The sequence below is a fragment of the Lactuca virosa genome, chromosome 7, assembly GCF_052849685.1.
Source record: "Lactuca virosa cultivar CGN04683 chromosome 7, Lactuca_virosa_CGN04683_v6, whole genome shotgun sequence".
Taxonomy (NCBI): domain Eukaryota; kingdom Viridiplantae; phylum Streptophyta; class Magnoliopsida; order Asterales; family Asteraceae; genus Lactuca; species Lactuca virosa.
In genome coordinates this window covers 285,982,646-285,994,821 of record NC_136432.1, presented here as the reverse complement: position 1 = coordinate 285,994,821, position 12,176 = coordinate 285,982,646, and the positions used below count along the sequence as shown (strand labels likewise).

General features: G+C 38.5%; 1 protein-coding gene across 2 annotated transcripts; it reads right to left on the bottom strand.

Annotated features, from left to right (window-relative positions):
• Window positions 1-6,224: 6,224 nt before the first annotated feature.
• Window positions 6,225-11,571, bottom strand: LOC145125447 (uncharacterized). 2 transcript variants are annotated; one of them, XM_079060911.1, is made up of 4 exons: window positions 11,272-11,571; window positions 10,103-10,516; window positions 8,532-9,606; window positions 6,225-8,457 (listed from the first exon to the last, which is right to left on the bottom strand). In XM_079060911.1, the coding sequence occupies exons 2-4, from the start codon at window positions 10,270-10,272 to the stop codon at window positions 6,460-6,462; spliced, it is 3,243 nt and encodes a 1,080-aa protein (XP_078917037.1). In that variant the 5' UTR covers window positions 10,273-10,516; window positions 11,272-11,571; the 3' UTR covers window positions 6,225-6,459. The 2 variants fall into 2 exon arrangements, with proteins under 2 accessions (XP_078917037.1, XP_078917038.1); XM_079060912.1 differs by having other exon boundaries at window positions 11,414-11,570.
• Window positions 11,572-12,176: the final 605 nt, after the last annotated feature.

Here is a 12,176-nt window from a genome sequence, read left to right as displayed (position 1 = left end):
GATGAATCCAAGAAAGTTGTAGTGTATTAGATCCCTCGAGATATGATGAGTATACTGATGTTTGTTATGCTGTATTTTCAGTATGGTGACGCTATGCACTAGGCCAGTTGGCACTTCAGGCACTGGCGAGGGATCAGGCTCGGGCAATGGGGCCGAGCAGCTTGACGAGCAGACGAGTGAGTTCATCTCGTCTGAGATCACACGTACCATTCTAGACCAGACTCCTGTGATCTTTGGTTCGGTCAAGGAGGGTATTTTGGAACTTCTAGATGAGAAGCTGAGCGCCTTCCGCACTGAGGTGTCGGCCATGATGGGGTCGCTCACACTGAATTTCAGGGAGTTCAGGGCTTGTGGAGCTCCCGACTACCATGGGGCTCGGGACCCCATTGCTAGCACCAGATGGTTGGAGGATGTCGCCAGCGCATTCTGCACCACCAGATGTCCCGAGGGGGACAAGGTTAGACTTGCGCCCTGTCTTCTAAAGGACATGGCACGTGATTGGTGGGAGGAGGTTGGGAGATTCATTGGAGATGATGCAGTTTTGGATGTTATAACCTGTAGTGATTTCTCGACCAGGTTCAGGGCCGAGTTTTCACCTGTGATTGAGGTGCAACAGCTAGCGAGGGAGTTCCAGGATTTGAAGCAGACGACAGAGACTGTGGCGGAGATCAACGTCAAGTTTAGGGAGAGGGCCTTTCTCATTCCGCAGTACCTGACGGACGGGGAGATGAAGAAGGCCTGATATCATGAAATGTTGCGGAGTGATATCCTCCAGTTTGTGAGCCGCTCCAGCTGCAAGACGCTGGAGGACATGATTGCTAGGGCTGGTGAGAGAGAGATTGATTTAGAGATGGAGAGGAAGAGGAAGCCAGAGTCTGTGTCTGGCGTGAAGGGCTCGGGTAAGAAGCCCAAGACAGATTCCCGAGGGAAGGGCCAGCAGGGCCGAGGCCGCTGTGGAAAATGCAGTAGGTCGCACGAGGGGACGTGCAGGGTGGGTAGTTCGGGCTGCTTCAAGTGCGGCCGAACTGGACATGTTAGCAGGGATTGTACTACTGCTTCTACCACCACTACCACCACATTATCTGATCGTATTTGCTTTCAGTGCAATCAGAGGGGCCACAAGAGGTCCTAGTATCCGAGTTTGGTAGCAACAGGGAAGGTGGAGGCACCCGCCCCTGCTACATTGAGGATTACAGACGGTCGTCAGGGCCGGGCAGAGGCGCCAGTAGCGAAGAGCAGAGCCTTCCAATTGACAGCAGAGGAGGCACGTGCAGCTTCTGATGTCATTACGGGTATGTATCTTCTCCTTATCTCTTTATTTGTATTGATTATTGCTCATGTTTGAGAGTGTGAGCCATTTTGAGTGATCTCTGTGCATTTTTGAAGCTTGTGGAAGAAGAAGAAGATAGAAGGCTCAAGAGGGGAGGAGTAGATCCAGAAGCTACATTCCATTCGCTACATTTTCTAGTAATCAAGTCTCTAACTTGATCATTCCTTTCTTAGATCTATTTACTTCCACTTTATGAGGGTTTTGGTTCAAAAACCTTGGCCTTTGGGATTTGGACGTCCCAAGTGACTTATATCTCAGATATGGGATCTAGGAAGGGTTCCATCGCATAAAGGTGCAAACTTTATGACCATGGAAGCCCCATGCAAGCTTATAAGCATTTATATGGCCTTTTTAGCCCTAAAAGACCATGCATGGAAGGAAAGCTTGGAACTTTACGTGTCCAACTGATGTTCAAAGCCTAGATCTAGTATATTGTGTCTTAGTTTAGGGTGTTATGGCTTGTGGACCAAGATCTATGTTTTAGAGAAGTTAGGGTTTGAGCTAAACCCATTAAGAAGGACTAAGGGCGGGTAAAGTTGGAAACTTTACCCTTAAAAGTGTATTCTCAGGGGGTAGATGAAGTTTGGAGCTTGGATCTGAAGAGTAGGAGCTTTATCCATTGAGATGGCTCAATCAGACAGGGGAACTCGGCGAGTCCATAGAGGGACTCGACGAGTTGATTTGGGTTGTCCCGTCTTAACTTAAGGCAAAAACTCGACGAGTCTGTGAAGGGACTCAGCGAGTTAAATCGGTAGATCGCAACTATGAGTAGCCTGGAAACTCGACGAGTCAGGGGGAGACTCGACGAGTCAGATCGCGATTTCAGGATCTAGGACTCGACGAGTTAATGGAGCAACTCGACGAGTTGGGTCAATCAGAAGGTTGACTTTGACCCACACGTTGACTTTGACCGGGGGTAAAATAGTCATTTTACCCTAAGAAGGATTATCAAATTCTGATTAAGTGTTATTATGAAATTTATAGTCGAGGAGTCGTCGGAGCAGCAGTCAGAGATTCCTCACTCGAGTTTTCAGCAGTCAGCCTTGCGAGGTGAGTTTCCTTCAGTAGGGACGGGTCTACGACACCAAGGCCGGCCCGTAGTATGATTATGTTAGTAGCTGAGTGTGGGCGAGACTCGTATCTCCCAGTTAGCTGAGTGTGGGCGGGGCCCATATCTCATAGCCTAGTTAGATTATGGATATATGCCTGATTGATAGATTAAGTTATACTTGTTGTCTGTGTGATACTCGTATGTATGTTTAGTAGCTGAGTGTGGGCGGGGCCCATATCTCACAACAGCTGAGTGTGGGTGGGGCATGTATCTCATAGTAGCCGAGTGTGGGCGTAACACGTATCTCGTAGTAGCTGAGTGTGGGCGGGGCCCGTATCTCAGAGTCAGCGGAGTGTGGGCGGGGCCTGTATCTCCCAGTTAGCAGATTGTAGGTGGGGCCCATATCTCCATGAGTGTGGGTGGGGCCCGTATCTCCTAGTTGCATGTTATGTGTATGGTATGTGGTAGTTTGGGGAGACTCACTAATCTTCGTGCTTACAGTTTTCAGTTTTGGTTTCAGGTACTTTCGGTAGCAAGGGGAATAGCTCGGGATGATTGCAGTGCACACACCATTTGTTTCGGCCTGGGATGTTTATACTCTGATATTTTGATATACATTGATATGATGTTTGAGATATTGTGACATGTGTTTTGGATATCTATGGTTTTACTAATGATTTAAAATGAAAATTTTAGACCGTTTTTTGGGATGTTTCAGAAAACACATACCAATAACATTTTTGCCAGAAGCCATTCTATGTATTTGTTTATTTGTTGAATCATTATCCAAATAAAAGTGTAAGATTCAAAATTCCAAACTAAGCATAAAGTGGTACCAAACCAATGATTAGACATCTAAATTTTTTTGGGTGTATTCCATATGCCCATGTTCCTGATCAAAAGAGAAAGAAGCTAGATGAAAAAGGAAAGAAGCATATTTTCATTGGATATTATAACGTAGCAAGACATACTTATAAAACCCATTAACGAAAAAGGTAATCATTTCACAAGATGTTGAATTTGATGAAACGGATTATTGGAGATGGGGCAACGAAGAAAGAAAAATTGAAGGTCTGTTACTGGAATATGATAACTATTATTTCAATAAGTCAGATGACGAAAAGCATCATCAGACTCCTCCATTAAGTCATATTCCAGTCTCTCATGCATCACTGTCATCGACATCACAAAGTAGCAACAACCACAGTCAAACGGTACCATCACAAAAATGAAAAGTCTAGATGATGTTTATGATGCAACAAGCCCAATTGATACTCCATTTGATTATTTATTATTTTGTTTGATGGTTGAATGTGATCTAGTAACATATGAAGAAGCTAAAGAAGAAACCAAGTTGAGTAAGGTGATGGATGGAGAAATCAGTTCAATCAAGAAGAATGATATATGGGAACTTATAACTCTTCCAAGGGGACATAAAACAATTGGTGTCAAATGGGTCTATAAGACAAAGACCAATCAGGGAGGAAAAATGGAAAAGTACAAGACAGGTTTAGTTTCAAAAAGGCTATAAGCAAAGACATGGAATTGATTATGATGAAGTTTTTTCTCTAATATCAATAGCTCATACCATGAGACGGCTTATGCCAGCAATTACAAAACAAAATTAGTATAAGATTTATTAGATAGTTGTGAAGTTGGCATTCTTAAATAGATATCTTGAAGAGGAAGTCTATATTTGGAAACCTAAAGGTTATGTTCATAAAAACTATCTATTAAAGAAAGCCTTATATGGATTGAAGCAAGCTCCAAGAGCCTGTAATACAAGAATAGACGAGCACTTCAAGAAAGATGACTTTGTAAAAATTTCATATGAACATGCACTATACACAAAAAGAAATCAAGATGGAGGTATTATGATTGTATGCTTTTATGTGATAACATGACCTTCACCAGAAACAATCCATGTATGTTTCACGATTTTAAGAAAGTGGTGACTACTCTTAAGACAGAAAATTGATTAGTTATTTAGATAGCGATTATGGTGGAGATATGGATGATGGTAAAAGTACTTATGGATATGCATTTCATATTTTTTAAACAATGTTTGTTTGGTCTTCAAATAAGCACCATGGTTTGTGTTACACTTACTCTTAAGAGGAAAATATTACTTGGCTATTCAAATAGTGATTATGGTGGAGATAGGAATTATGATAAAAGTACTTATGGATATCTATTTAATATTAGTTGAACCGTGTTTTCATGGTTTTCAAAGAAGCAACAAACTATTTCTCTCTCAATATGTGAATCATAATACATGTTAACTGCAACATCCACATGTCAAGCTATATATGGTTAAAGAATATTTTAAATGAATTATATATTATATATGAAGATCAGTTCCAATATATGTTGATAATAAATCTGTTATTTTACTCATGGAGAATCTCATGTCACATAGTCGAAGCAAGCATGTCAACATAAAGTTCCATTTCATTCGAAAAATATGTGAAAAATAGAATGGTCAAACTGGTGCATTGTAGCATCGGAGAACAATCGGTAGAAATTTTCAAGAAGCCTTCGAAGACAGTTTGATTTCAGAAATGGTGAAGATGCTTGACATGTGTAGTTGGGTTTGAGGGGAATGTTAGAAATCAAACCCAACAAAGTCAAAGAAAAACGGATAAAAATAAAAGTCAATGTTAAGTATTACTTTATTTTTTTCCTATATAAAAGGACCTTATGTTTATAAAAGAAAATCAAGCAAGTAAAATGACATAAGTAAAAATACAAAAAACGTAGCAATAGCTCTCCTCCGAAAAATATAATTATTTTTGTATGTATGAAAGTTTATGGACTAATTTTATATATTTGGCTATCTGACTTGTTATATATATATATATATATATATATATATATATATATATATATATATATATATATATATATATATATATATATATATATATATATATATATATATATATATATATATATATATCCAACATTTGGTAGTGGTGGACGATGGTGGTACAGAATGAAAAAGAGGAAGAAGATGGTATGTTTTAAGGCTAGGATGAGGTTGGGTAGTTTCTAATTAAAACTCAAAAAAGAAATAAAAATCAAACATAGATAAAATGGTAATTTTAGAATGAAACCATAAGAACTAAGAACCAAGAGGGGAATGTTTACAAACTACAAGGACCAAGTATATAGATATTATGACAGTGGTACTCACCATACAAGTTTTGTCAAACTACAGGGACTAATACTATAATTTTGTCTAAAATCCTTTTATTTGGGAAGAATTAATATTTAATACTAAATATTTGGTGTCCACGGAATATAGTGGAGGATGGGCCCACAAGTATCAAACCCTTTGTAGTCATTTCATAAATAAAGTGTCCCACTTTCACCATGCAAATAACACCATACACGTTCACATCAAACTCCATACGCTACATAAATGCTGTGTAGTTGTTATTTCATGTAGGGTCCCACTCTTTTGTAACGTTAATATCACATATACATTCATTTATTATATGATATCATGATGTTAATATACTATCCGCACATAACGTAAAAGTTTACAATGACATAACATATCTCAATTTTCTATTATTCATCATCATGCGAGACACATTTCGTTAAGATAGTTCACAAGTAATATCTTTAAATATAGTTTTTTAGGTCTTTCATATTATCAAAAATTCAAAATCCTACGTACGTACATAACATACCCCACACTTCTCGACTTATTATGAGTGCTATAGAGAAGATATTTCATGGTGGTCCATGTTCATCGATCTCACCTAATAATGTCGTAACGGCTATATTTCATGCACACCATACGAAATAATTAACATACATACATTCATTCATACATGCATGGAACTCGTATCTTTTCAGGTTCTTGACTTCAAAAAAACAACACATGAAATAGTGTTTATAGTTAAAGAGAGACTTGTTATTATTCGGATAACTATAAGGCTACCCGTGCATAGAAGCCTCAAAAAGTTCTTATAAACTCTAAAAAGCCGATTAAAGAGAAATAAAACTATTCAGTTAAAAAGATATTGATAAAAAAAAAAAAAAAACTCATCTTGTAAGCATTGTTCCATTATGGATAACTAGGAGGATAGTATGATGTTGAAGATCGCATACGAGATGTTGAACGCGATGGTGATGATGATGATCCTACATTCCACTTGCCAAGATCTCCATTGAAACTGCCACCATGAAACACCATTGAACCACCACCACCACTACTGTACAGATGACCGGAACTTTGTGCCTGGTACATCGAGTATAACGGATTCATCTGCCCGTGGTTTCTTCTCAAGATATCGTTTCGCATAGAATCATCCAATTCATTTTCAGGTAGATCATCAATTATGATGATCTCCTTACTGTTATGGCCATGGTGGGAGTGGGACCTTGCATGGGGCACTGCAGTGTGCCCCAGGTAATGACCACCATAGCCATATCGATCCACAGATGCCATGAAACCACCATGAGTAGTACTTCTCATGTTCATCTGTGGATGTGGATACACATTGAAACGTTGAGACTCAGAGCCATTTTGGAACTGGGTAAAGATAACCGGTGGCTGAGGATGGTGTTGTTGACTTCCCTGCGGTGGTCTAAATGGCTGTGAAGATGGTGATGGTAATACATCTTCGTCTGTTTTAACCACGGTTAAGTTTTTTCCCATTAACCTAAGAACAGGTTTCGAAGGGCTAGCAACCGAATCATTATCACCGTAAATTGGTAATTTTTTCATGGTAGGTAAAGGAAAGATTGCAGTTTCAGGTGCTTGGGAAGTCGAGTAGTTGCTTAGTGGAAACGTGTCAGATCTGAAGTTGAAATTAACACCTGGAGCACTACTACTCTTATTTGATTCCATCGTTTGTCTCCTTACAATTGATAATTCTTGATTATATGAAAAAGCACCGTCTTTTCTCGAGCAACAGCAAGGCTGATGATGATCGTTCTTGAAACTGGTCGGAAAATATTTTGTATCATCTGGTGCGACAGAAGTAGATCTTGAATCTGATCTTGCTAAACTGGGATTAGAAACAGTTGAAACTGGAGAATTAGACATGGAATCTCGATCCATTGTATCATGATGATGGTTTTGATCACTTGATGGAACTCTTGTGGTGGTGGTGGATGACGAATTTGCCTGAACCTGTTCTTCAGAAACTACATCTCCGCCAGGGCTTGGCGGCAAGAACGATCCGGGTGGTCCGGGAATCGGTATCGGTTCATCTTCATGAAAGAAAAAATCGTGTTTTTCAACATCTGGAGCACGATTAGTCGAACATAATAGCTGTTCTTGATACATCTCAACGCATTTTGAAAAGTCTGGATCGAACGAGTTGCTCAAACCCGTGAAATTTGGAGGTGGAACAACACAAACTTGTTCAAGATTCGATAGCAACGTCTCGTTTCTAACAGATTGAATATCATGAAATGCATCCACGTCAGCAGTTTCAACCCCAACAGAAGATTCTTCATTTGAAGTCTTTGAAGTAACGGATCTTGATCTTGTCTCTTCATTGTTTCTTACAGCAGCCACGTGTTCTTCATTTCTAGAAAGAGAATTCTCTTTCGATGAATCTTGAAATGTTCCATTAAAAGAAGAAGATTTCCTTTTTAAATTAAGTTTAGCTACTGGGAACGATAGATTCTTCCTCAAAAACTTTCTACCCTTTGATCTTTTATCGGCTCTATCAGAATTGTGAGATGGACTTGAAGAATCTGGAGAACCCTCGTTGTCTTCATGCATACGGGTGCTTTCTTTTCTGAACTCCGCCATTAATGGTGAGGAAGTTCTCGTTTTTTTCCTACTTTGTAACAGTGCCACGTCATCAGACGAAAGCGGAGGATATCCCAAATCACATCGTGAAGAAGACTTATCACTTTCAATGCGCAAGTTCTTCCTATGCTTCCGTTTCCCAGTGAGTTTCTTTACAAGATTTGTTCTCTTAGAGCACGCCCATGGTGGCCTTACAATAGCCAAATCATCCACCGGATCATTCACAGGCTTTCTGGGTGGTTCATCTTTTCTGCAATTTTCAGCTATGGCAGCATCTTCTTCTTCATCATTTCTCGCCTGTTCATCAACAATCAGCTCAAAAAAAAATCAAATATCAACAGCGATCTAAAGTACAAAGAGAAAGAATTTACCTGCGGCTTTGATGAGCAAACTTTTCTGGCATTAGGGATAAGTTTCAGATACTTCTTGTGATGTTTCTGCTTATGAAGATTGCTTTTGAATTTCTTCTTAGTACCTATGACAAGTTTACTCCCTTTTACTCCTTTCAATAACTTCCGATTTCCATGATTATTCTCCAAAGAACCAGATTTTGGAACCGATAAGATCCGAACTTTTGTGCCATCGGTATCGATATAAACATCGCCTTCATTATCAACAACTTCATGATTAATGGTAGTTGTTCTTGGGCTTTGCTCTTGTTTCTCTTCTTCTTCTTCTTCTTCTTCTTCTTCTTCTTCTTCTTCTTCTTCTTCTGCTTCTTCTTCTTCCTCTTGAAATTGAAATTCTTGAGCAGGAAAACTCGAATTTGTAGCCCAGCTTGTTCCGTTTCTTTTATCGAGTTCTTCGATTGTACAGTGAGGAGCTGTTTTATATATTTCCAGCATCAACCTCGTCTTCCTAGGTTTGACCCTATGTTTGACTATAACCTTGGGGTTATCGGTCCACTTCATAGTCCCTTCACCAGTTAGACACTGATCGATATGAGCATTTAAGGTGGTGTTTGAAGATGATGAGAAAATTTTGCAAACTGGGCAAATTTTGGAACCCATGGAAATCTCTTCAACTGGTTCGACACCAGGATTAAATTTCATTACCAATCTACTTTTTTTGATGTTTTCGGTGTGATGCGAAGAAGCAGGTGGTTTCTCCTTTGACTTTGTGCGAATCAAGTGTTCTTGGTTGTTGTGTCGTTTGGAACAGCTTGAATTTGTACTTACAGTTACAAACCCAGATGGTTGTTCGCCTTTGGATATGAATTGATCATCATTTCTGGGCTTCTCATGAAAACTGATTATGGTTTCTTCATCGTGTAAAGGATCTTCAAGATTGCATCGGCTAACAGATGAGTTATCTCTCAGTAAATCAAGGGGCTGGAAAGGTGGCAACAAATTCTTGACTCCATGTTTCAAGCAAAGTTGCAAACTTGTGGGAGAGAAAGGCCAATTACAGGCGACATCTTTGCTCCTTAAACCGAAGACATAATCCCTACAAGAGAATCAAACCAAAATTTGTGTCAAAAGATTCAAGATCTGACCATAGAAAACTAATAGAAACAGTAATATCACATGCGAACAAGAAGGAAAGTCCATGAACACAGAACAGAAATCAAGAATTAAAAGCTAAACATGAAATCACATCACATAAGAAGATATATATAGTCAAGAAAAAAGAAAGCAACCAATAAATTCACCCTCTTAAGTCTTAGGTAAGAAAGGAAATTTAAGAGCAGTGATTGGGCGAAACATAAAACATTAAAAAGCGATAATCTTGAATAAGTAATAAAATCGAAGGCTGGGGACAAGATGATCTTTTCATGAAATCCGAGCCACGCACTTACTTCTACTGGTCAAGAACACCTGTTACCACTGAATTGGGTTACCTTGGATCTGACCCAGTAAAAAAAAAAAAAAGAAGAAATCTCGGAAGAAATTACAGTCATCAAAGTCGAGTAAAAAAAGAAGAAATCTCTGATTTTCTCTACCTTATAGAGAAATTTGGGAGATGGTTGTCGTTGGTGTCATCAAGATCAGCATCTAGAAACTTCAGATCTATATCAGAAAGCTTGAGATCATGAGAGATATGGTTTTGTTGTTGATGATGATGATGCGATGATGAGGGATCTGGTGGTGGATGATCATCAATGGATATCATCTGCTGCTAATAATCTTATGTCTTCTTGTGCTGTCTAAACAGTCACAAGAACTCTCCTTCTCAACAACTGCAACTTTACACTTGGCCTTCAGCATATATAACAAGACACTAGTACCCCTTCCCCTCTCTCTCTAGCTAGCTAATTTTCTCTCACTAGAATTTCAAATACACAACCCCACTTATCTGACTAAAAACATGCGTGGTGAGAGATAGTCATCAGATAACTCCAAGCTTAGAGCAAACCCTGTAAATTAAAACCATATTTTATGTGATCTTGAAGCATCAAATTAACAACTTTCTTTTTAAAGAATCCAATCGAACAAGAAAAGAACCAAATTAGTTGGCGTAGTACAAAACCCACAAGCAAAGATTGAAGTTATAGAGACTAGACGAAGTTCAACAACTGTTATTTTATGTGAGAAATGCAAGAAAAGAAAGCTTCATAACCAGTATCCACGAAGTTTAACAACGTCACAAAACAAGATAAACACAATTCCAGACCTTAACCCAAATGGGTTTTATAAGATTTGAACTTTTCTTCAAGCAGTTAAAAAAAATTAAAAAAAAAAACTTTTCTTCAAGATAATTTGACCACTGGTTTAAAACAAACGCAAGAGTCAAGATCCCCACACCAAAAAGATATAAGAATGGCAAAGATTTCAAGTCTTCGGGTCTTGTTTAGTGAACAGTGGAACATGACCACAAAAAATATGGATAAAGAAATTAGACCAATTTGGGTAAAGGTCGATGATTGAAAGACTGTTCATGTTGAAAGAGATCATGAAATCACAAACACAAAAGATTTGTCTTTTAAAACTTAGAATCTATAAAACATACATTTAGATTCAATTCACAAATACAGAAACAAAATCAAGGATAAAAGCATCCATCGCAAAGAGATTGAAAGGGAAGATTTTTCAAGAAAACCCCAAAACCCTGACGAAAAACGAAGCAAACGAACTTGAAGAAATCATCATATCAAGAAAGTACGAAGCAAACCTTATCTTTATGAGCTTTTTGTTTATGGGTCAGTTGGGAAAACGAGAGAGAATACAAAGGGAAAAAAGAGAGAAGAACAAGAAGAACAAGACTGAAACCCAAATTGGAGAAGGTTAGAACAGCAGCAGCACCACCCACTCACACATCAAAAAGAGGCATCAGGTTCTTCTCTCCACCAAAAAGCAAAATTTGAACCATTGACACCACTGATTCACCTTCCATCTATGAATATGCGTGTTTGTGTGTACGAGAGAGAAAAAAAAAAAAAGGAAAGACAAGAGAAGAGAGAGATGTTTTGGGTACTCTACAAAGCTGTCCTATCTTAAACCTACCCTACATCTCTCATAATTTTCTTCATTTCTTTATTGCCGATATTATTTATCATGGTGAGTGAATTGTCAGTTGTGCCCCCCTTTTCACAGGGATTTACGCATGAAAATTCTCCACTCATGGCTACAGGACAAGACCCCCTACCTCTTAAAAGACACCCTTGTCCAAATACAGTTCATCTATATATTTATTGTATGCATAATAATATACTAGAAAGGTTACCCGCTACGTGGGGCCAGAAGCTTTCAATGTTGTTTCCGAATTGATAAATATGACAGACATAAAAAGTGCAAGGATGAAAAGTCTGGGCTTTGTCCCGAACAAAAAATGTAAAAGTTTTGACTGCAATGACCAGAAGTGTGAAAATGGCTAAAGAATTAAAGGGGTATGAATTAGCAACTTTTTAGAAAAGGGATCAAAGTTGTCAAACCGTTAAAGTTTTGTGGTCAAACTTTAAATATTAAAAGGTTCCAAAAAAGTGTAAAAATATTGATTGCAAGGACCAAAAGTGTCAAAATGGGTAAAGAATAATGAGCAAAGTTGCTAAAAAACATCCAAATTTAATATTCCTAACT

Bases quoted from the DNA above. Each gene is read 5' to 3' on its own strand.
- LOC145125447 (XM_079060911.1), bottom strand. From the start codon at position 10,272: ATGATATCCATTGATGATCATCCACCACCAGATCCCTCATCATCGCAT. The intron at 9,607-10,102 runs GTAGAGAAAATC...ATTCTCTTGTAG, and splicing joins CTCCCAAATTTCTCTATAAG to GGATTATGTCTTCGGTTTAA. The intron at 8,458-8,531 runs GTAAATTCTTTC...GTTGATGAACAG, and splicing joins TTTGCTCATCAAAGCCGCAG to GCGAGAAATGATGAAGAAGA.